The sequence below is a fragment of the Triturus cristatus genome, chromosome 6 (assembly GCF_964204655.1).
Source record: "Triturus cristatus chromosome 6, aTriCri1.1, whole genome shotgun sequence".
NCBI lineage: Eukaryota > Metazoa > Chordata > Amphibia > Caudata > Salamandridae > Triturus > Triturus cristatus.
The window spans coordinates 1,683,709,126-1,683,734,314 of NC_140589.1; the positions used below are offsets into that span (position 1 = coordinate 1,683,709,126).

General features: G+C 45.6%; 1 protein-coding gene across 1 annotated transcript in view; it reads right to left on the reverse strand.

Moving 5' to 3' along the window:
* Positions 1 to 25,189, reverse strand: part of LOC146821824 (serine/threonine-protein kinase Nek2-like) — a 95,361-nt gene that overhangs the window by 19,870 nt on the left and 50,302 nt on the right. Inside the window, exons 4-5 of the mRNA XM_085609384.1 lie at positions 16,284 to 16,366; positions 10,136 to 10,262 (exon numbers count right to left, since the gene is read on the reverse strand). Of these exons, the coding sequence (XP_085465510.1) occupies positions 10,136 to 10,262; positions 16,284 to 16,366 (210 nt within the window). The remainder of the gene's footprint in view (positions 1 to 10,135; positions 10,263 to 16,283; positions 16,367 to 25,189) is intronic.

The window sequence follows — 25,189 nt, forward strand, 5'->3', positions numbered from 1 at the left end:
GTTTGAACTGCAGGAACGGAGGTTTGATGGTAAAAGCATGGATGTCACTGACACGACGAGAAGACGTTAGTGCCAGAAGTAGAGCTACTTTCCAAGTGAGATATTTTAGGTCGGCCTTGTGAATGGGCTCAAACGGAGGTCTCATCAATTGTGCCAACACAACGTTGAGGTGCCACAACGGAGGAGGACGCCGAACTGGCGGAAATTTCCGGAATAGGCCCTTAAAGAATTGGCGGATTATTCTTGAGGAACAAAGGGAACTTGATCCATCTTGCCGGAAACGGGAAATGGCTGCTAGAAAAACCCTTAGGGTTGCATGCGACAGTCCAGAACTGGCTAGGTGCAAGAAGAATGGTAGCAATTGCTCTGCCGTGGAATGTATCGGATGAACTCCGTTAGCAGCACACCAATGGCAGAATCGTTTCCATTTAAACTTGTACGTTCTGATTGTAGAAGGTGCTCTAGCCTGGGCCAAAATATCCCTACAATCCTGGGGGATGTCTAGGTGGGCGAACTCATGGTGTTCAGGTTCCATGCTGATAAGCTCAGTGAGGAGGGATTTGGATGACAAATTCTCCCTTCGCTCATGGTAAGCAGATCCGTCCGATGTTGCAGGAGGATTGGCTGGCATTGGGACAGGAGGAGCAGTTCTGAGAACCACGCTTGCCGTGGCCAGCGCGGGGCTATTAGGATCAGGTGGCAAGGCTGTCTCCTCATCTTCCAAAGAACCCGAGGTATGAGGGGTATTGGAGGAAAGGCGTACGCAAATAGATTGCACCAGTTTATCAAAAGGGCATTCCCTTGTGATTGCTTGTGGGGATGCCAGCTTGCGTAATTTCGGCATTTCCGGTTCTCCGGCGTGGCAAAGAGATCGAGTTGCGGACGGCCCCATAGTTGGAATATCCTCTCTAGAGTGGGTTGGTGTAACTCCCACTCGTGGGTCGACGAGGAGGACCTGCTCAGGGAATCCGCTAGGACATTGGATACTCCTGGCAGGTGGACTGCCGTAAGCAAGATCTGATGACTGAGAGACCAGTCCCAAATTCTTTGAGCTAGCCTGGAGAGACTTGGGGATCTTGTTCCGCCCTGTTTGTTGACATAGTGCATACAGGTTGTGTTGTCTGTCTGTATTAGCACTGACTCTCCTTGGAGCAAAGGCAGAAACGATTTTAGAGCCAGAAAAATCGCCATGAGCTCCAACCTGTTGATGTGCCAAGATCTTTGATGTGTGGACCATCTTCCCTTCACAGAGAGATCCTCCAAATGAGCGCCCCATCCTTCCAATGAGGCGTCTGTTGTGAGTGTTCTGTCCGGTGGCAGCGACAGAAAGGACATGCCTTCCGTCAAGTTGGCTGGAATTGCCCACCATGCGAGTGCTGACTTTATCTGATCTGTGACACATATCATGTCGTGGAAAGATCCCGTTACCTGACGCCACTGAGCATCCAGAGCTTCCTGGATAGGACGTGTCCTCAGCCGGCAATGAGGGATCAAGGCAATGGATGATGACGCCATCCCCAGAAATGATTTCAATAGTCTCACAGAAACTGACTCTCTTGATCTGATCAGAGCCACCAGTCGCAGCATCTTTTTGAGACGCTCCTGGGAGAGGAATGCCTTCGCCGACACAGTCTCCAGAGTTGCGCCCAGGAAATCTCTTTGTTGGTACGGATGAAGTTGGGATTTTTCCACATTTACGGACAGGCCTAAAGAGCGAAACACGTTCTGGCACAGAAGAGTGTGTTGTCGCAGGTGAGTGCTTGACTGAGATTTCAGGAGAAAATCGTCCAGGTATGGAAATATTTGCACTCCCTGGAGGCGCAAATACGCTATTACTGGAGCCAGTACCTTCGTGAACACTCGAGGGGCTGAGCGCAGGCCAAATGGTAACACCTTGAATTGGTAATCGTGTTGACCCACTCGAAAACGCAGGAACTTTCGATGCCGCTGTAAAATAGGGATATGAAAATAGGCATCCTGGAGATCTATAGTCGCCAGAAAATCTTCCTGCAAGAGTAAGCGCAAGATGTCTACCAGCGTCATCATACGGAAGGATTGGCTCTTTATATATTTGTTTAGTGCTCTTAGATCGAGGATGGGCCTCCACTCTCCGTTTTTCTTTGTGATCAAAAAGAACCGGGAATAAAAACCTTTTCCCTTCTGAGACACTGGTACCAGTTCTATAGCTCCTTTTTGCCTTAAAAGTCGGACTTGATGCAACAGTTCTTTCATGTGAGCTGGTGGCGGTCCGGAGGGTGGAGTGGGAGGAGGGAATTTGGTGAATTCTAAGGCGTGTCCCTTCTTCACAATGTCCAAAACCCAACGGTCCTTTGAGATGGAGGACCATTGGGAAAAGAACAGAGAGATTCGACCTCCAACCTTGTCTGTCCGGGAAGAGTCACTGTCTCTTTGATGCGGATCCTCTGTATGAGGATTTTCCTCTATATGACTTGGAGGTTTGCTGCCGTGATGTTTGCTGTTGCTGTCCATAAGAGTAACGGTTGGACCCTTGATTGTAAGGTTTGTATTGTTTATTGTCTTTTCGAAAACTTGAGGAGGTGCCGCGTCCGCGTGCACCACGAAAATTACTCCGCTGAAATTGAAGGTTTCCTAGTGATCTAGCTGTTTCAGTGTCTTTCTTTATGGACTGTAGAGCTTCATCGACGTGGCTCCCAAATAAAGACTCGCCGTCATATGCCATGTTTAAGATCATAGACTGAACCTCCTGACGAAAGGATGTAGATTTTAACCATCCTTGCCTACGCAGAACAGCCGCTCCGGCAAGCTGACGGAAACCCATGCAGGCGATGTCCACTGCACAATCGATTATTTCCGCCGATGCCGCTTCTCCCTCTTGGAGCAACTTCATTGCCTCCAGTTTAGATGGCTCTGGTAACTCCTGAACCACATCCGAGATATCAGCCCAAACTTGTCTGTCATATCGTCCCAGGATGGCCAAGGCATTAGCTGCTCTAACCACCGTAGAGGCCATAGAAGAGAATTTACGCCCTATGGCATCCATCCGACGTCCGTCACGATCCGGAGGCGAGGTGATAGAAGATGCCGGATTTTTCGCCTTACGTTGCGCTGCCTGCGTAACGACCGACTCAGGTTTAGCCTGACCCGTGAGGCATGCTGGGGTTCCTATCGGTGCCTTATATTTCTTTTCCAATCGAGGCACCTGAGCTGGCAAGGTATTCGGTGTCTGCATTAATTTCTTGCCTTCTTCCCAGATAAACTCAACTATGGGAATAGCATGAGTCTGTTTGTAGGGTTGATTCTTGAAATCATAAAGGAAGCAATCTTCCTCCCTGCGCTCCGTTGTTAACTTAAAACGGTGTGATGCCCTTTCCATCAGTTGGTGAAAATTGGCTATGTCCACTGGAGGTGAATCCCCTGTTACTATTTGTGAGGGGGATGGTGTTTGTGCCTGGTAATTGTCCCACTCCGCCATATCATCATCATTGTCATCTACATCCCCATCATCATCTGGGATTTCACCCTCTTCTGGGTCCTGAGGGCCTTCCTCTACAGGCTCATAATGAGGCAACACCCTTTCCGGAACCTGTCGTGGAGGTACAGGCGGCATCTGTGGAGCAGGATTTACAATAGGTACCGGTGGAATAATTGCTGGAATCACCGGGGTTGACGGAACCTCTGAACGTTGAGGGGATAGAGGGAACCGTTGGTTGTAGTCGTCCAACATGCGTTGGAGATTAGTAATGAGCGACAGAGGAAGAGTCGCCGTTTTATGCTTCGGAGGGGCCTGGTGTATAAATACCGGATCCTCATCCTCACTACTGACATCCTGGCACTTAATAACCAAGTCGGATGGACTTTGTGCCGTTCCGAAAGACTCCGGTAACCCCTCGGATTCCTGATCCGAATCTGTAGCAAATAATGGTGAGGGAGGCTGTGCAACTCCCAAAGGAATATTATGTTCCTGGCTCTCCAAGCCCACAGTAGGAGGTAATGGTGTCCAAGAAACTCCTTCCCTTCTTGTTTTCTGGGTAGTCGCCACACCGCGTATTCGTACCCTTACGAATGTCTGTGGGGATGTACTCGTCGACGGAGCCGTCGTCGAAGGAATGATGGTCGACGGAATTATCGTCGACGACGTCTGTGGCAACAAGATTGCCGTCGTCGGATTCGCCGTCGACGAGGTCGCCGTCGACGAGGTCGCCGTCGACGGAGCCGCCGTCGACGGAGCCACCGTCGACGGAGCCGCTGCCGACGGAGCCGTCGTCGAGGTCTTCGTAGACAAGGCTTTCGTCGACGGAACCACCGTCGACAGTGTCGTCGTCGGGATCTTCTTTTTCTTCGCCGACGGAATGGGCGTCGACGAGCTCGACGACGTCTTCGTCGACGACACAGTCTTCGTCGACGGAACCTTTACCTTCTTCGTCGACGTCGAAGTAATGGGCACAACAGAAGTCACTGCCCTTGAAGAAGTGATGGTAATCGTCGACGAGGATAACGTCGACATAACGCTCGTCGATGACGAAGCAGCTGACGTCGTCGTCGGGGTCACCGTCGACGAGGTAGAAACAGCAGATCTCGTCGTCGGGAGCATCGTCGACGAGGCTGACAAAGTTTTCCCCGAGGAATAGGAAGTAGACGCCTCAGCAGCCTGAGAACAGTGTCCCATAGGCGACAAAGCAGTAGGTGAAACCACAAAGGTGGCAGTTGTCAGAGGCAAAGCCAGCTTCTTTTTCTTCAGGAAAGGAGATGGTAACTCCTGCACACTACTGCGCTTAGAGGCTGGTTGAGAACGACCAGAAAAGAGACTTTCCACATCAGAGGGAGAGTTATCCTTGTCCTTCAGTCTCTGTAGCCATAAAAGCAGGCGGCCTTCTCTGTCCTTTAGAGTTTTTGTAGAAAAAGTTCTACAAAACTTACATTTTGCCACCTCATGGTCAGGATATAAACAGTAAATACACTTACTGTGTGGGTCCTCAGAGAACAAACGCAGTTTTCCACATGAAGAGCATGGTCTAAACAAAGATTTCTTACTAGAAGACATCCTCACTGACAAAACTGAGCAGAGCTCAGGGAGACTCCCTGTCACACGACGTGCGGTAGAAAATCTGAGGTGAGAAGCTCTGAGGAGAAGGTTCTAGAGAGGGGCTGACGCCTGATTGGCTGGAGTTCGGACTTACATAATGACAGAGATAGACTACAAAGGTCTTTTGTCTCTCTCCATTGTATTCCTATGGAGTTTTTCTCTTATAGGTACACTATGTGTGTTTTACACCTATATGCACTAATTATATGATTACTTATGTATATATTTTACTACATATATATATGTATATATTGCTATTTTATTTACCGTGGGACTCCCACTCCGACGACGGGGAATATTCAAGCATGTGAATCTATGAAAGACACCCTAATACTGGAGAAACTACAGTATAAAGTCTTTACATTGACAGACCGCAAAATGTTCCCAGATAAGTTCAGTATTATTTCTACAATTGTTTTGCACCAAGAGTGTGCAGTGGTTAGCTGTGCAGGAACCTTGCAAGGCCCAACCTACAATTTCGGCTACGCGTGAATAAAAAGCAACCCACAAACATGGGTTGGGGTGATTACACTGCGTTATACCATAGTGGGGTTGTTGCAAAAATAAAGTTTCAGGTTAAGAAAAGGCAGCACAAAGTCATGCAATTCAATGTTAATTACCTCAAGACAGTGCAAAAAGAAGACTAATCTGTCCGGCACTACTGCCAAGCATAAACTAGCCAGAGTTACAGCTTGTAGTAAAAGTACCTAGTACAATGTAATCAGTTGAATCAAGAGTATATTATGATGCGCTTTGACAACCAGGTTTTACCACAGATCACTATCTGGACTAAGGAGAGCAGGTGTGTTCCCTGGTGGAGTCCAGGAACTCAAGCAGAAGTGTCCCACCTTCGAGACAAGCTGTGCTAGCGTAGTCTGCAGACGACTCCTCTGTGCCCCTTGCTCTCTGCTCCACCCCACTGTAGCGGCACTTGGCTCACCTCATGGATGCTAGGTTGACTGTTTGCTTTCCAGTGGCTTGTAAAGGCCCTCTTTGCTAGTAAGAGCCAAGTCATGAAATTATGCTGTTAGATTATGTTTTTAGTGTCAGAAGTTCCCCCGTGTGCATAGCCCTCGTGTATAGAGCAGTATATCCAGCAACTTATGCAAGCGAAGACATGATCTCAGACCTGTACTGTGCCATACAAGGCCACTACATAAGCATCATATTTGCCTCCATAGTTACACAGCGCAGACAGGCATTTGCACCCAGAAACACTTGGTTGATTTTGGCAGGCAATAAGTAGGTACTGTGCAGGACGTTGAAGTCTAACTTTAAACCTGGCGTTCCACGATACGACTCAGTGATGGCCAATACTCTCTCCCATTCCTGGTCATGAAACGCCCGTCTACTTCAGTCTCCCAGCTGTCATGGAGTGTGGTTAGTGGGAGTAGGGAGGGTTGTGCATGCTCTAGCCTAAAACTTTGGCTAGCCAACTAATGACTGACCAGTACCCGCGGTGTACAAGTACTGTATAACAGTATGTTCGCAGATCCTGGGTTACTATGCGCAAATGGGTAGAAAGGGTGCAAGTCAATGCAGTGATGGTCAAATATTGTACCTTGTCTATACCAGATTGTTGCAGTTGGTTTTCGAAAGAGAAGTTGACCCTCATGAAAGAATGCCTATTGGTTGAATGCCTGCTGCATTACAATGTGTTAGATCTAGAGATGCCAGAAAGCCTTTGCTCCAAGGAATATCCCAATAGAGGGACAGCCTTGAAGTATGGAATAGGCTTTGCTGCTATATACAAGCTCCTCTGAAAATACAAGACCACTGTGCGCTCTCGGTGCAAATTTGAGGAAGGTGCTCTTGCTGGCGGGCAGAACGTCCAGAGTAGCTCTACCGGATGCAGAGCGGCCTCCGTCATGCCATATCAACGAGTTGTTCGGCCGCCAACAAGCATCAAACCCATTGTAGCTATGCTGCAAGGTAATGGTGTTCAAAGTTTAGGGCGATTGGCGATGGATCGCAGTTGCTGCTCTCGGAAAATTGCCATCCAGCAAGTATTGCTCTGTGATGAGGTCAATCCCCAAATACTAAAAAGTTTTACCCTGCCTTTGTAACGCTGATTTATGGTAAAGTGCATCGTCCGGATAATCGAGAGTAAGAGGAACAAACATGAATTCAGCCTTTTGAAGCGGCACTGTTTTGAGGTTTGTAATGAGGGCTTCCTGTAGAAATGCGCTTAAGATATTAGAATATTGCATCCTATGGCGTTGGCATTCCTTTTACGTTTTATATTTCATGTCAGAAAGTTTAAATCCCCAATTGAATGCATGATCCGGTCAGTCATAGTGACAAAGTTTAATGTTGCTGTGTTATGCTTCTGCACCCTCTATGTAACCCCCCCCCCCCCCCACCCCCTCCCCATAGACCACGCATGGGATAAGATGATCGGCTGATAAACTTTGGGATGGATGGGGAGGGGCGTGGGGACGGACTTTTTTCGATAGTGCAAGAAAGGGGCAAACCAGCCCTTCGATCAAACAGCATGGTGTTGTACCAGTGTAAGCCTTGCTTCCTCTATTTAGCACAGGTTTGTGGTACGACTCAAGGGTCGTCACTAGTCAACAGTGCTGGTAAAAAAAACTGGATGGAATTGGATTTGTTTAAGGGTTCAGGTCTAATGTTGTAAAGAAATATTCTAAACGAGCAGGTAAAGGGTATCCGATCCATGCAACTGGACGACAAGTATTACCATATAAACACATCATAGTATAGGTGGTTGTAACTACATTCAATGGTAGTGCATTATAGAATTTCCCCGGCTCCGGGGGTACAGCCAAATCAGTTAAGGACATCAGCAACAAGGTAAGTCCCACCACACTTTATGAAAGACTGGTAGGGTCAGAGCGGCCAGCAGCCTGTGCAGCACACAAGAGCAGCCTCCCCGTGGTATTTGGGTGTTTTATTGGTGAAGGTTGTGAACAGTAGCAGCAACTTGGATGCTCAGTGTAGTGTGTAGTCTCTACTACTGCGGGCCTGCTTGCAGGTGTTTAGTACTTGTGGATTGAATAGCACTTGCAGCACGAGCAGCCCAAGTGTATGGCTAGTGACGGTATTGAGAAGGGGCGACTAGAACTAGGGATGCTTAGTCCAGGGAATAGGCAGTGGTTCACTGGAGGATAAGCAAAGGGATACAGACTGTCCCAGGCACTTCAATCTCAGTGTAATGGTGAAATGTGGCCTCACCAGGTCTCTGCTTGTTACCCAGTATAATGGCGTGGCCAGGTGGGTTCGTACATGCCCTCGGGTGCTGTCACTGTGGCCAGTCGCACCCCAGCTCCACTTGTGCCTGCAGCAATTGCTCTGACCTTTTATTGAATTGCCGCGATCAATGCTAATCGCAGTACATCAGGTGCTCAAGTGTAACCTTCAGGGCGACAACTAGATGCAGATGTAGGGAAAAAAAAAACTGTTCCAAGTTAAATCTTGGGGAGAATTTTGTCACTCAGAAGGAAACCAATGGCTTAAGTGAACTGGCAGCTTCCTCTGCATTGTGCGAGGAAGGGGGGGTGACAAACCAATAGATTAAGAGGCCTAGTTAAATGCCCATTTATGCTTTAGAACAGCTTTCAGCAATATGACGCAATTTACTAAAACCAAAAGGTCTTGCCTAATGGGAGACCCAAGAAGAGCACAGTACTAAATACTTAAGGAAAGTGGAGTTGTTTTGGGGTGGGGGGGGGCAGTCCATGATGGATACAGACAGCAGAAATACGCAGAGCTATGACTCAGTAAGTGCTTGAAGAGTTTAAATACCTGCAAGATGAGGATTGCAATAGCCTCGCAGAGCAAGGTCAGCAGCGCACGCCACATTAAAAATTTTGCTGAATATTAAGGAATAAAAATATTAAAGTTGAAGAGAATACTGGCATGGAAAGGGATTTACCCCTCGTCACCCACTAGCAGCTTTTAATAGTTGCTCTCCACTTCAGGCACTTGAGCACCCCCTGCGCTTCCGTGGCTAAAGATCCACGCTGACTGACGCACTCGTGACATTTGGAGATCACCTCTACCATCACCAACGTATCGTATGAAGTCCTGCAAGGTTTAGTTCTGGCACCCACTTTGTTTAATCAACATATGGAGCCACCAACCATAAATACACTACTGTAGCAGCCTAGCAAATACGCAGAAGACACCTAACTTTACCTAAAAACCTCAACATTCCAAGACCTCTTCACTCAGAGGCTGCCAGTCAAACCTGGATGCTAGAGAACTGCCAAAAAAAAAAACATAAAAAAAAAACACCTTCTCCCCACATCCAAGAGCAATGGTCCATTAAGGATTTTCTGTGAAAAACATGGTCCATTGAAAGCGGAGACTTCAGAGAAAAGTTTCATAGCACAGCATCCTTTCAGTTTTATAGATTTTGGATGTTAGACTACTCTTCCGGCCTAGAGCCAGCAATTATTTTTCAGAATCCATGTAGCCTTAAACTTGTCCAGGCATGCAGAACGTGTCACAGGAATCCTCAGTCATTTAGGTATTCACTGCCATTGTATGTGGCACTTTTTGCCCAGCTGGTGAAGGCATCTTGCAGGGAAGCTGAAGTGCTCTTAAGTATCTTCCAATGCCAGATTAGGGTCTTCAATCTCAACCCCAAACGTACTACAATGGCTATTAGAGTAGCACTTGTTAGATGAAACTAGACTACACAGATAAATCCTGGTCACCTAAAAAGAACAACGTTTGTAAGTCTAGGAAGAGACCCCCCCCCCCCCCCCAAAAAAAACATTTTGAAAAAAAAAGCCATTTGAGGTCTGCCAGAGGTAACCTCGAAAAGGGGGATAAGAAGAAAGGAAGGATAAGAAGAAAGGATGCAAACAGCTGGCAAGTATAAAGTGCCAGACATTCCATAATCTTATGCTTAAATGTTGAAGCAGAACAATAAGTAATATTGACTAGTCTGACGCCCACTTGGCTTGTATAATAGATGCATGGTGTGAAGAAAAATAAAAATAAACACCAAGTCAATTTTGAATGGAAGAAAGTGGCACAATGATACAGTTCATGGGAAGAACAAAGCTGTCAGAGTGAAGTGTTCAAAAATAAAAACCTTACCTTCAAATTCAGCATCCTCCCAATTATTCTATGCAACTCAGTTGAGAAAATACTGGGTATTGGGAGGAAACGTCCTTCCTTAATCCGTTCTGCCAAGGCCACAACGTTAGAAGCCGTGAAAGGACGCCTGAAAAATATTAAGTTTGACCAAGTCAAAATGAATCCACCAACGAGCAAATGCATGCCTGCAGTTTCAAAAATAAATTCGGACTTAACCCATCATTAATTTGCCTGCTCTTGGACATTGTTCTTTCAAAGTAGTCTGAGCTTATTCCACAGATCAAACTAACCTTCAATGACGTGCAGCGAATAAACCGTTGGCCTCCAATTTAAACCCTACCACATATACAGCAAACTTGTCGAGGAGAGGTGATGAACAAGCTTTTACCAACGTTAGTTACCACGGGCACTATTCCCATTTGTTTTCACTCACATCCTCTACATGCAGTAACTCAAAATATGCAAATTAGAAATTCTGGTGTTTGAGCGAATATCCAGCTACAACTGTTCTGCTGAGACATGGGTACCAAACTCCCAATAACTGCAGCAGCACCTCAGATAACAGGACAGAACAGGTCTTGAACTGCTTCCATTACATTAATTGGGTGAAAAAGGCACTGTAGTTTGAGCAGGATTGTTTTGAGGTAGGGCTTGATTGTTCAGGCAATAGTTTGTCCCAGAGCACAATGGCTGTCCAGTTATTATCTAACATTTTTACGTGTCCTACTATTAAATCTGCTACATGCCTAGGCGCGAATCAAATATTTAAAAGGAAGGTTTTGATATATCCAAATGGGTTATTTTGATAGGTTGAATTGCAGTTAAAACTGCCAGAGTGGTTACAATGGTTGCATTGTCTCTGTAGTGAATGGCACTAGGTGCTTCGACCTACTAGTGACATTTCTCACAGGCCCTAGGTACACTTTGTACCATATATTAGGGACACATCAGCTAGTTAAACATGTTAGTTAGGAGTTTACCAATGTCCCCATATTGAAAGGAAGAGCAAAGCGTTCTACAGCCAGCAAAAAAGCTGAACAAAATAGGTGAGCACACTAGGCAAAAGTTGGTCCTTTCCTACAGTAAAGTAGGAAACAGTAAAGGCTAGGCTAAACCATTTTAGTTTAAGGTAAGTACCTTCAGAGGGCAAGAGCTCTATCCACACAGGTCCTACTTCAAGGAGGAAGATGAGATGGGTAGTGCTGTGGTCTCAAGCAGATGGAATGAATGCAGACATTTGACAAGGACCTGCAACGATGTTCCCCAGCAGTGTCAAACTAGAGGTGCCAATGTCACAAACCGGTACGATCTCATTTAGGAATGAGCCAATTAAGTCAGAGATCTAGCTTTAATTTTAGCCATGTCTACGGGATCTCTCCAGAATCTATCACCAGAAACCATTACAACATCGGGACATGGGCTGGAGCCAACAGGACACAAACACGGACTGGGTGAAAAGAAAGAGTCGCTTTGCGGCTGAAACCTGGCAGATCTAGGCGTGCCTGCAGTAGAAACGCTACTGGGACCGTTGAGGCCAATGCATTGTGACCACAGGTGCTGTTCTGGATTACTCTGCAGTTATTCATCCTTGTGGTACTGGCCAGCTTGGCTGAAAGGCCTTCTAGGTTCCAGGCAGTGCAGGTCCACCAACCAGCTGGGCCCAACTCTGGTATTCCTGGTCAGCTCAAGTACTCACAAGTGTATCAACTCTACTCTGCAGGTAGAAACAGAAGGGTCAGGTATAAAGTCATTTGCAGCCATTAGCTGTCCTCTCCAAGAGGACTTCAGCTATCCAAACTAATAAAACTACTGGCTAGGTGGGGGTAAAACACATCCACCTTTGATTCTGTAATGCAGTCATTACCAAACCTGTTCTACTCCGCTCCCTTGACTCATTGGCCGTGGCTCCCTACTGTTACTTTTGGGAGGGTGGGTGAGGATGGAGGGGGGTGTAAGCCCTGCCTTGGGAGTAGTTGCATTTTTCTCCCTGAAAATAATTGGGATGAAGCTGATGAATGTATTATAATCATATGCCGGGTGTTTCCTATGACTAAGGCCGCACAGTAAAGTATTCCTAGTTACACTTCTTTACCCATGTCTTTTTTAGAGAACCCTCTCAAACTTGATCCCACTTACAGTTCTATATAGCACCCCTATGCATGTAGGCCCCATTGCCAAAGTGTTTCTCCGCTTGAAGAATATTTGCATGCATTTCCATGTCTACCCATGTCATATGTGCCAACACACCGGTCTCAGCAGGGTGACTTAAACCACATACTGCTTCATTTTACCAGTCGTCCCTAAAATTGACTCCAATGCAAGCCAAATAAATTGCTGTTTTTTTAAATTTTAATTTAACGTCCCTCTTGCTTCCAAATGTTGGCATTATGCAGTATATGATGTTTTACTTTCCTGTACTCATGGAGAGAGCAGGCCTATCTGAAAATGTGTGTACTGAAAGAAATGTGTACTGGAAGTACCTATTGTTAAAGTACACATCAATTCAAGTACACATCAATACTTAACACCAAGTGTATTTGAGAGACAGGACAACTTTCCTGATAACCTGCATTGGCGTAAAATGCATTTGGAAAAAAACCTACTCATCAACGAGTAACAAAAGAAATCAGTTTCTTCCACTTACTTTGAGAGTGTTGGAACATGGGAATCCAGAGAAAAAAAGGACGTCATCTCCCTCGACATGCCATCAATGAAGCACTACGTTGCCAGCTTTAGCCTCGTTACTTACAAATCTACATCATGCGTTTAAGGCTCATTAGTTTAACTGAAGCAAACAAGCCCTTCAATATTAAATGCATTAAAGTGCTTGGTGTGTGGCTCCCCTGGCTAGTTTGGGAAGCTCCCAAAGGAGCCACGGGGCACAGTTTGGGAACCACTGCTGTAATGGAAAGCCAAGGCCAACCTGAAGGTTGGATATTCTAAACCGTCCTAGCTTCCTGGGATTTGTAGAGCAGGTACAAAGACGAGAGTGAATTGCACCAACTGGAAAAGGGTAGTTAATTTAGCAGGTATGATAGACAGGCTCTTTCAAGACCTGTGGCTACTAAAAACCGTGAGCTCAAAACATGGATGAAAGGTAGGCCACAGATATGTTAGCAGGCAGAAGACTTCTACTCAGCCAGCCCACACAGTTATAGGATAGGTCCCAGACATCCATGCAGGCCATCAGGTCCAGAGGGGTGGAATGAAACGTAGCAGGGAACCAGTATCCCGATCAGACTCAATGTTAATTCCAGTTCTGGATCTGCAGATTTTTTTTTTTATTTAGGAGACAAGCTGTTGGACTAATTCAGCCCAGCGGTACAGGTGAAATACTTGGGTCCAGAAACAAAGTCACCAACTGTAAGGTACCCCTATAGTCCAGTATGTAAGGGCAAACGTCAGTCAATAGGCAAGTATATAACATGGATGTAGCCCCTCCAACAGTATAGCCTGTGCTCTACTAGTTAATCATTACATGAATGGAGCACATCTTGTGAAAGATGACATCCTGTGCAGAGGCATATTAAAAAAAATATATGGCAGTCAAAGGTTCAGCACAGCTTCCATATCATGTGATGAGCTTTACATTAACAACCCTATGGTTGGAGTCTTGCTGAACAGGATTAAAATATGCTCTGAAGAAGATTTCATACAATGTGGATTGGGTGCCTCTTCCCACATTGCGCAGAGGCACACACCATGGACCTGCTGACTGGAGGCAAATACATCTCAGCCAAGTCTGGTGAGCCTGCAAGCCATTGTCCATTCCCCTTCATATTGAGCATGGTTACATTTAACCTACTTTGGGGGTGATCCTTGCTGTAAAATGGAAGCAGCTGGTAGGGTGTTTTGTGGAGGAAGTTTTTTTATTTTAGAAAAGTCTGGCATTCTTATGGCTAACCCCTTTCTATTCTGTGCTAGGTCTTAGTAGCAACAAATCACTGAGTAGCCATCTCAGTATTGGTTGCAGATTGCCTTCAGTGTTCCAAAGGTCTGGTCTGTCAACTCAAACAAGAGGAATTATCTAGAGATAATCTATGATCTAGCAAAGTCAACACTAAGAAAAACACTGCTCTTTACCACTGCATATAGTTTCTACAACAGAAGATTCTCACTGCTGGGGATACCACTTTCGATTTGAATGGGATGAAAAGGATAGGGTGCTGGAGGGGGGTGCACAGTTTTAAGCACATGGGCCTGGAAGTTGTGGAATTCGACTATGTGCAGCTGTTAAGCTGAAATAGTGGTTCTCAGAGTGGCACAGTCCTCAAAAAGAAAACGAAAAGGCAACCTTGGAAGCAGGCGTGCAGCAGAGAGGGACAGTGTGCTCCCGCAACTAATTGGTAACCAAGAAAAAAGTTCAGAGGAAGACCCCACAGGTGCCAGTGATACTTTGTGATTGGGCGGGATACAGAAGACTATAGACAGAGGATTTGCCTTGAACTTTGGGGGTGACTTTACAAAGTGTTTTTTGGGCCTCAATTATGGGGAGAGTTCATTGAGCTAGTGCTTTCCTTGATTTTACAGAGGTAGATGGTTTGGAAGATAGAATGAGGGTTTAACTCTGATGGGGGGGGGGTTCTTAACTTTGTATTACCAACTTTGTTCTCCTGCAGGTTATACAATTCAGGCCTTTAAGCTTCAATGGCAAGTATACACTGTAATATGGGTAGTTTTAGCACAACAGTACACAATAGTTTTTTTTACCCACGTTTGCATAGTGAATTGTCTGTGCTAGAAGGATTCATGTGGGGCACCTGGGAGTGCTTAGGAGTCTATACATTGAAAGGGCAGCATTTGTCAGTTGCAGCAAATTAATCCCAAGAGGGAAGGAGAAACTGTACTCTAGTATGGTTACCGTATCAACCTCATCTGGGAAGACAAAGGGGTGGGAAGGGTGCTGCCATGTGATGGTTCTGCCCAACTGTTTTTCATCAATGTCATACAGTCACCCCAGTACAGAGATCTGGGCCTAAATCCATCGTTTTGTTGCTCACCATGCTGTTCCAGTTTGAACCCGGCCATATGCAAATCAGTCTTGACCCTGTGCCTCATGGGTACAGTCCAGCCTGAACTCCAAGTCAGGTCCTCCCTGGACTGGAACAAGCATCCTAGGACCGGTTTCGGGGTTTCACCCCTCTTCAGCTAGGATAGCTGGATTCCAGTGGCATGGAGAGCACGGGACCCACGTCTGGGCATACCCTTCCCCATGAGGCACAGGGTCAAAACTATTTTCCTTTGGCTGGGTTCAAACTGGAATGGCATGGTGAGCAAAAAAATGATGGATTTAGGCCCAGATCTCTGTACTGGGGTGTATGGCATTGTTCTGCATTTTGTCCATCAACTGTTTTTGCATTGGTCACCCCGAGTGGGACGGGATCAGCTGAGGCTCGAGACCTGAAAATACTTTACTCCTGAAATCAGGTAGCTCTTCACAAGACAAGAGCTACAAGTTTAAACCGCAGACACTCAAAGCAGCGGAAGACTTACGATGACTGATGCCTAAAGAATTGAACAGTTGCTTTACGCAAATTGTACCCAACACTCATTTTTTGCTGTTGCTTGTGTAACACTCACTATCCTTGCAGGGTCCTGACATAAGGCCAGTGCCAACTTAAAATGAAATGCAGCCTACAACGTCAGTCGTTAAAGTGCATAAAGTGAATCCCTGCTTGTAAGTGCCGACCAGACGAGAGTCCGGTTCTCAGTTCCACAGGGACTCAAACTACACCACTCCCATGAAGAAGCCCAAAATGTGTTTAAAGTAGGTCATGTGTGCATACAGTTCAGGTTGGACTGTCCCTTCAGAGGCAGGGCCAACGCAGTATAGAAAGAGGCCTCATCTAGCTGCACGCTAAGACAAATTCTACTCCGTTTATAGCATCCAGAACGAAGTAACGATCATGCAGTTTGGTTACAGCTTTTCCACTAGACTTGCCCCTGACCTAACAGACTATACAGAAGTTTGCTAAATTGAACACAATAAAACCTTCCATCTATAGTAGTGCATAGCAGTACAGGGGTTTGCTATAAACAGATGAAGTACGCATATACCCTAGAATTCTATTTCAATTTTAAATTTGGCACTTATAAAAGTTGACCCAAATTAAATTACCAAAGGACTGCTTCAGCAGCCCATACTTACGCCAGTGCACATAACTCATACACCACAACTCCAAGGGACCAGATATCAGACTTCTCGTCGTAGTGTTCAGAACTCATTTGTTCCTAAAAACAAAATGCTTACAGTTAGTCAAAACGAAGTGTTAAAAATTTGTCAGAGAGTCCGCCCTACTCTTTTCTGGGAAAACCCTCAGACAGAACGCTGACGAAGGTCAGACCTCTGCTCTCATACTGTTGGACATGAGCGCAGACTTCGACAGTTTCCCATGGACTCGAATTCAAAGGCTAGGGGAGTGAAGGGTTGGTGGCATGGCGGTCAAATGGTTAAAATCCTCTCTCAAGCATCAGACCTACCAGGTCAATCAAAACCCTGCATCTGGCATTTTTACTTTGCCTCAAGGAGTCCCACAAGGCTTTATTTTGAGCCAGACCTGGTTCAATATTTACATTCACCCACTAGCTGAAATTGATAGACAAAGTTCAATTGGTGTTGTGTGCCAACGACAGCCAACTAATTCTCACACTCTGAATCTGAAGGTACCTCAGCAAATTAATTCAGATCCAGTCTGGCAGCTGTCTGAAATTGAACACCAAAAAACAGAACTGAGACTGAATTCCCTCGATCTGGACCTCAGGCTGGTGGCCTGAAACCCCCCCCCCCCATCCCTGCGGTCCCAAACATTAAAAAAAACAACCCTGGAGTATGTCTCCAAACTTACTTTTGAGGATCAGATCAGAAGCCCACAGGCAAATGCATTGGTATGTTAGGAAACTTATACCCAAGTTGACAAAGTCACATAAAACCACTGTTCATGCCCTCATTAATTCCCAGCTAGATCCTGTATCTGGGGGCTACTAAAGGTAGCCTAAACTTGCTTCAGAGTACAAAACGCTGCAGCTCGGCTAGTACTCTATCTTCCTAGAAGATCTTAGAGTTGGTAGCCTTTAAATGGACTTCACTGGCTCCCGGTGACTAAAATAATCAAGCTCCAAGCCATGTGCTGCTGTCGTCGCATTCTTCACCAGCAAGATCCTAAATATCTTCGCTCCTCGATTCAGCCATACGTCCCCGGTCGTGCTCTCAGATCATCTACAGAGACACTAGCCAGGGTGCCTAGGGCACTCAAAGCCAGACTTTGGGCTGGTTGCTTCTCCTTTCACGTTTACAAACTCTTGAAGCGCTACCAGTAGTTCACGAACTACTCATAGGAAAAGCCACCAATACGGGGACAAAGTGGGCACAAAACATGAGGGAGCTATTTAAAAAACTCTGCCCATTCCATCATACAACAAAGTGTAAGTGTCCTAAAAACGAAACATTACAATTTACCAATCCAGTCCGGCCGGAGTACAAATGCACAAAACATCTCCTGGCCACCAAGAAATTTGACGTCAGGGTGCATACAACCGCAGACATGCCAATAACGAAAAAAAAATAATCAAAAATAGCACAAAAAAAGTGGTAAGGGAACACCTCAATGGAGCAACATAAGGATGCAGTAGTAGCCAAACTGGGTACCAGGCTCATGTGTGTTCTATTGAAGTACGTAGAAACAAATGTAATCAACTTGGTGGCAGGTAGGTGGTTCCACTCTCAACACTTGCCTGCACATGCAGCCACAGTTTAACGTAGGGTTACTAGTGACTGATGTCCTATCACCCTTTGCATCAACTGAGAAAAGAGTGCTAGGTGTGAACATGTGTCCTCATTGTATAGAGCTCAATGGTCACCTCTGCACTGTAGTCTGAGGTGAGAGCTCGCAAATGCTAAAAGCCGAAAATGTCACATGGTCACTGTTTAAAGAGAGTAAACATGTTTCACTGCCATTATAATATCTAGAAGCAGATTAATCGGACTCCGGCTGAAAAGACTTGATGCCAAGCGATTGCTCAGAGGGATAAAAATACCCTTATTTGCACCGCCATGGGCAGTGGTAAAATAACTGACTGGCGTGGGGTCTGTACTCATGTGCCATACACTTATCCCATGTTTACACAAACCTTATGCAAACATTGGAGGTGCACTTCCGTACATATTTCCTCATGTTAAACAAACATCAAGGCAAGGTAAACTTAACATATACAGACAAATCCACTCAAATTGGTCTGGCTTTCCACTTTAGCTGGCTTGTGAGGAACCAATGCGGTTTGGTCGAAAGATGGAACAAACACCAATTGTAAACACTATTTCCCCAATACTGGCTCTCTCCAACGGATTACCACAGTTTATATTTATGTATGTTTTAGATGCAACAATGGTGCCTCTAGTTATAGTCTGGTACAACTTTTCATTGGAAAGGCTTATTTTGCTCAACTAAGCAGCTGTTTGACGTATCTGCACAAACTCCAACCACAAGCTCATTCGGGTTAGGCTTGACAAGTTAAGCGCAGATCTTTCAAGTGATGGGGGAAAACAGTGTGGCAAAAGTGACAGGTCTCATTTGAATTTGCACAAGATTCTCCAAAAGAAACCTGTAGAACTGGCTTAAATCGAGCTTGGCATAAAATCAGAGCTATACCCAAGAAGTACTTTGGGGTAAACCAATTCAGTGGTTTGAGAAATTAGCGCTAGAAGTTGAGAAGGCCTCAAGTTGAGCTATGTCAAACTTAAGTCATGTCGGACAGTAAATTCACAAATGGTCAGCTGAACTGGGTTCAAGGACCATCCCTGGTCCAAAATTAAAAAATAAAAGCCAATCAGATTAAGGGGGGAGCATTTTCTGTCAGTCATCCATTTCAGATCAGAAAACGTTAAGGCAGGTCAATAGTTCCAGCTGGCTGGTCACAGATACAAGATTTAGCCATTTTAGAATGTGAATATTCTACACAAGGTTTTGGATGTCAATGACCGCCCATTGAAGAAAACAAATCTAAAAAGGGGTGCACGTCCATTACCATGCAGAGGACTTTTTCATCCCAACACAGTACTTTGTGTTGGGATGAAAAAGTTATAATAGATGTGCTCTCTTGCAGAGTGCCCAACCGTACAGATGTCTGGCACCCGAATGCAGATTTTTGTTGTCATAAGCAAGCACTGATCATGCGTGTGCATCCTGTCCCATGGATTTCAGTCTTGTTGGACCGAGAGGGGAGCCCAAATTGCTATCCTAATAGTGAAGGAGTATTGCCTTCAACAGGAGGCAAAGACATCAGCGAGGTGGTTACAGCATTCCATGTAGAGATCAGTAGGAGGGAACAGATCCTTTATAACCTGTGTCACTTGAGTGAGGCTAACAGGCTCTCATTCTAAAGTTCCACAGCTATGTGCACAACTCACCCCTTTGCCCTACATTGGTTTAATGTGGAGTGCTACAAAGTGCTGTAGTGGTGTATCTGTACTAGGTGTATGTGCGCCCGGGGAGTGTACTGTACAGGGTTATGGCAGCACAGTGCAGGATAAATGCATGTGCTGGGTGTACGGGAGCCTGTGTGTAACCATACACAGCAGACTAGGAGTTTCTTTTTGGGAGCTCCAGGCCTACATAGTGAAAAAGTAGGGTGGACCTCACCCAAGGAATCAAAGACCACCTTCTCTGGAGCACCTCAACCTGCCAAGATCAGTGTGCCCTTTGAGTAAGAGGAGAATTGGAGGGAAGAGCGGTCCCGTGGGGGTATCCTGTCAAAAGGACTTGTTATGAGGAACCCACTACTGCATCAATCAGGACAAAGTCGGAGACACCTTCCACCCCACCAACCCACCACCCTCCCGGATGCCATGGAAGGCCCACTGTGAACTAGCCAGAAGTGTTCACTGACCAGAGAACCAGTGTGAGGCTGCTGTGTTGAATTCGGGCCAATAGACTCTAGGAGAACTAGCTGGTTAGATAGCACATCAGCACTGAAAAACTTTACTTTAGAACAGAGTCAGAATGGACTAGAGACTACCGGTGGGGCATACCCGGGTATTGCCGATAGTGAATGGAGAATAACCACTATCGCTAGAGTGAGATGGAAGTGGGACATGGAACCGCCAAGGAAACTATAGCCCAGACCTCAGGAGGATGGTTTGTTTGTGAATGTTGTATCTTTCCTTTGTGTTGGTAAATGGTAGAAACAAAATACTTTTCATAAAAAGTGATTAGGCTGGACAAGGATGTGTTACCGCTGTGCGCCTGTTGAGTTGTGAGCCTGTGTCCCTACCCTGTAGCCACCTCAAACTCCCACCTTTCACATCACAATCAATTTAAAAAAAATTACCAGACCGCAATACAATATTTAAATGTCGAATTGAGGTAATACAAAGAATAAATACATCAAAAAAAAAAAGAAAAAAAAAAAAAAAAAAAAAAAAGAACAATGACCCTGGATTCCTGCTTGCACTCTAGGTGACTGAAACAGCTCTCCAAGGGTCAACTGGCTGATCACTTTCTGCTCTGGAAAAACAAAAAATAGGACTGACTACAAGACAGCCCACCTCACTAGAGGAGAGGACAATGTCAGATCCCCATCTGGAAAGAGAAGGTGCCCAATCCTGCATGAGGACTGTTGGTATGCACAAGTGAGCACAAAGGCTTCCCAACAGTTAGAGAACGTGGAATGTAATAATTTCCCACCTACGGATGATCAGAACAAGGAACAAAGGCTTGCCCATGGAGGGCAAGAACACAGGATTGTGCCAGTTGGAGATTTTTGCCACCCTGAAAACTAGTTCAGCAGGACCTCACAACAAATGCCCAGCTACAGCATTCATCATACCTATGCTGAAGTATTTCGCAAACCAGAAAAGTGACCAAATGCCCTTTTCCAAGGTTTAATTTTGGACAAGTCAGTAATTGTACCCCAGCAGCAAGATGATCAGTTTCTAGCTCGTGGGAGCAAAACCAAGCACATCAGCAGGAACTCGGATTGATCAGACTTCACAGTACCGTTGCTGGGTTCAGTCTTTAACATTTGCCCACTGGCGGTCTTTGTAATCGAGGTCTAAGTCAGAAGTTAAAACTTTGGCCAGTATGACCGGTCTTGTGCGCCTGACCTCTATTCCATCAGACACCCTACATGTTGCGTCCCAGCTAACTTCATCTCTGGGGCTGTCCAGACTGGACCAGGGGACGCAGTACAGATTTAGCACACTTGCACTGTTTGCTCCATAGCGCACCTTTAATCAGGTGCACCATGTGCAAACAGGGAAAGTGTGACCTATCATGTAGAATGTGCTGCCCTCAGAATAGTCGTGAAATTGTGCTGCCCCAGGGCAGCATATTCAAGAGACATACGGAGCAGCTGTTTAAAAGCTGTTCTGCGTTCTCTGTGCAGGTGACAATCCACCTGCACTTTAAAGAGGGATTAGAGATCCCCCTTGCAGGCAGATACAGCGAGTGTCTGCACTTGCCTGCAAGGGGATGCCTGGGGCGTTCTAGGACCCCCTCCAGAGGGCTGCACCTCCCAACAGCTTTTTTGCCTCTGCACCCATGTCTATAATACAGAGCGAGTGCAGAGGCAAAGGGATTGCCCCATTTGCTTGCGACCACACCAAGCAAATGAGGAAAAGCCTTGAGAATCGAACAAAGTACCCCGGGACGCCCAAAGCAGGCGCACATCCTTGCCCCTGTAATAAGGCCCTAGGAGTGTCGAGTCAATTCCTTTAACTAGGTATAGTCCATCAGTATGGAAGAAATGGATTAGACCATGAAACTTCTACAAGGCAAACCAAAAGCAATCTTACAATGGACAACACGTAAAGTTCTGGAGCAGCCATCCTCCCCAGGCAAGTTTGCCACTAAGAAAATATTTTATGACAAAGCAAAAAAAAAGGGGGTTGCTTTCTAGATAAGGAACTCATTTGCCAGCTTTAGAACAGGTAAATTACTCAAGTCTTAAAAGACCTTTATCAAATGAAAAAGGGCAGGCACCTTCATGTGTGCCCCAGGCAAGAGGCAGGAGTCCACTGGCATGCCTGCCTAATGTGTTCCCAAAGGCATATTGCGGCAATATCAACATGTGTTAGAGTGAAGCCAATGTTAAAGGTTTGGTTATGTACAAAAACAAAATCATTTGCCTTAGTGATTGGAAGATGGCCTTTGAACATTGCCATCTTACTTATCTCTGAACTGCACCAGATCACCATACCTAAAAACGAGATTGGAAGAAATTAATTTGCCTAAAAGACTGAAAGAAAGCTTACTTATACTTGGTGCCATTGATTTAACCTGTATAGCATATCAAGTTAGTTTACAATTGTTTTATGAAGTGTTACAATAACCAAACATACAGATTAGAGCAAACCCAAGCTGACATGTAAGAGCAGGAAGCGTATAGCACTGCACAGTGTTCTGAAGTTTTGCCCCAAGTTAAATTAATTACTTCCCAAATTTCTTCACAAAAAGGTGGGACCGTTAGAGGTAAAGCTGAAAAACACCAACAGATTGTTCAAAGACTCGCATCGGTGCTGCAGCTAAAACTACAATGTTACACAAAGCAAACCCCAGAAGCCCAGCATTAGAAGTCTCCAACCAACAGGCCAACAACCAAAATAAATGCTACATCACACCCATGAAAAGTATTGCCTTGTACAGTTTACCACACCAAGCGCAACCAGAACCAAGGGTGGGCGGAATTTGCGAAATGGACTATCGCAAATTATGGTGAAATAGCACAAAATCTCCACAAGCATGCGAATCATTCGCGAAGATGCGGAAATTGGTTTTCCTGCCCGTTCGCGATGTGTTTGTGCGCTCGCGGGAAAATATATGTCCAACTTGCCCATGCGGTCGCTAATGGGTGCGGCCATCTTGCTCGCGATGCTTATTTCCTGTTCGCGATCGCAAACTCTTGCGGGATAGCGCGACCGGCTACCAACAATCCAACATCTTGTGGCGCGCGTGAACGGATAGGACAACTAGTCAGCGAACGCAGGGACCCGGTAAGTCGCGAATGCATTTTAAAAGCGCGAACAAGAAAAACTGTTTCGCGGCAGGTTGCGAAAGTTGACATTTTCGCGCTCAGTGGAACGCGAAAATGTCAAAATATCGCAAATTCCGCGAACGGAACGAAATTTACCACCCAGGCCTAACCAGAACACAAAGTTGTGCAAGCTCCACAAACAAAAATGTTTGACACTTAAGTCCTAAATAAAATATGGCAATCCGGGTCATGAAAGATCCTCCGTATTTGAAAGATGTTTAGAAGAGGCAGTCTTCCAGGTCTTTGGATTTAGAGTTCATGGGCTTAAATTGCTTTTCAGCAGTGAGCAAAATATCCTACACGGTTTCATTTATGATGGGTCTCTGTAGAGTTGATAGAACAACAATGCAATAAGGAACTTGGAATTTAGGGGGAGAATGTTGTCATGTCATGTGGGGAAGAGCAGAACAAGTATAAAGAAGATGGAGCTAACTTGGAGAAGTCAAAGATTGGATTGAAACAGCTTCAAGATTGATGCATCTTTACATAACTAGTGACGAGCTTATGTATGTGCTGGGGACAGACATCGAAGTACCTCCACCCCTGAAGAAAAAAAATAATCCTCCATTTGTCCCGTTCCTAAATAGGTCCTAGGTTTTCAGGATGATGACATTGTGGGGGGGGGGGGGGGGGGGGGGAAGAGTACGAGAACATGACCAGTTAATGTGGAAAGGGAGAGTGATTAAAAAAAGGCATGGCACGAGGAAAAAGAAAACCAAAAAAATTGAAAAAAAAGTGCCAGTTGAAGATGCTGGTTACCCAATTGGAAAACACAAGATGGACGGAATGTTGCACATTGGCAAAACATTCACCCCCAGTCAAGAGATCTGGGTTTAATCCATCGTTATTTTGCTCACCATGCCACCCCTGTTCAGACATGGTCATATGCAAATCAGTCTTGACCCTGTGCCTCATGGGAACAGCCCAGCCTGAACTGCCAAGCCATGTCTTCCCTGGACTGGAATGAAGCATCCTAGGACTGGTTTCGGGGTTTCACCCCTCTTCAGCCAGGATAGCTCGACTCGTGGCGTAGTGAGCACGGGACCCATGTCTGGGCATACCCTTCCCACATAGGGCGAAAAGCAAACCACACAAGATGGACTGAATGTTGCACATTGGCAAAACATTCACCCCCAGTCATAGATCTGGGTTTAATCCATCGTCCATCAATTGTGTGTCTTTTGCTTTCTCGCCCTATGTCGCCAGGTATGCCCAGACGTGGGTCCTGGGCTCACTGTGCCACTGGAATCAAACTATCCTGGCTGAAGAGGGGTGAAACCCCGAAACCGGTCCTAGGATGCTCGTTTCCGGTCCAGGGAAGACATGGCTTGGCAGTTCGGGCTGAACTGTTCCCATGAGGCACAGGGTCAAGACTGATATATGGCCAGGTCTGAACTGGGGTGGCATGGTGAGCAAAAGAATGATTGATTTAACCCAGATCTCTTGACTGGGGGTGAATGTTTTGATTTGTTCTGCATTCCGTCCATCAATCGTGTGTCTTTTGGTTACCTAATTGGGGCCAGAGATATACAAGGATAGTATCAATTGTAAGAAAAGTATTTTGGTGGTAAGAGGCACCTAGACCTGAGAGCAAGGATCAGTTCTAATAATTTTTGGGGCTCGCAGAATGCAGATTTGAGGCTAACTTTACTGAACTTGTGGAATCCCTGAGACTATTAATTAAAAAGAAAGCTATTTTTGGGAGGGATGGAGAATGTAAGCAAGAGTAAGAGGGATTTTTGCAGGCTCCGACCTGAAGACATTTCTATGCGACTGCTAAAACCTACATAATGGTTCTGAGCAACATCGCGATTGGAGTAGTTTTGACAGAAGTAAAATAGACAGAAACATATGGTAGGTATGCAGCGAGGAGTCTTCAGAAAACTGAGGCCTCGTTCTGTCAATGAGAGAGAAGTCCTAGCATGTTGACAGGGCATTAAACATTTTAAGTATTGTGTATGGAGATTACCCTTAAAGATTAGAATAGACCAGAAACCATTAATACACTTGTTCAAAGGAAGAAAGGGA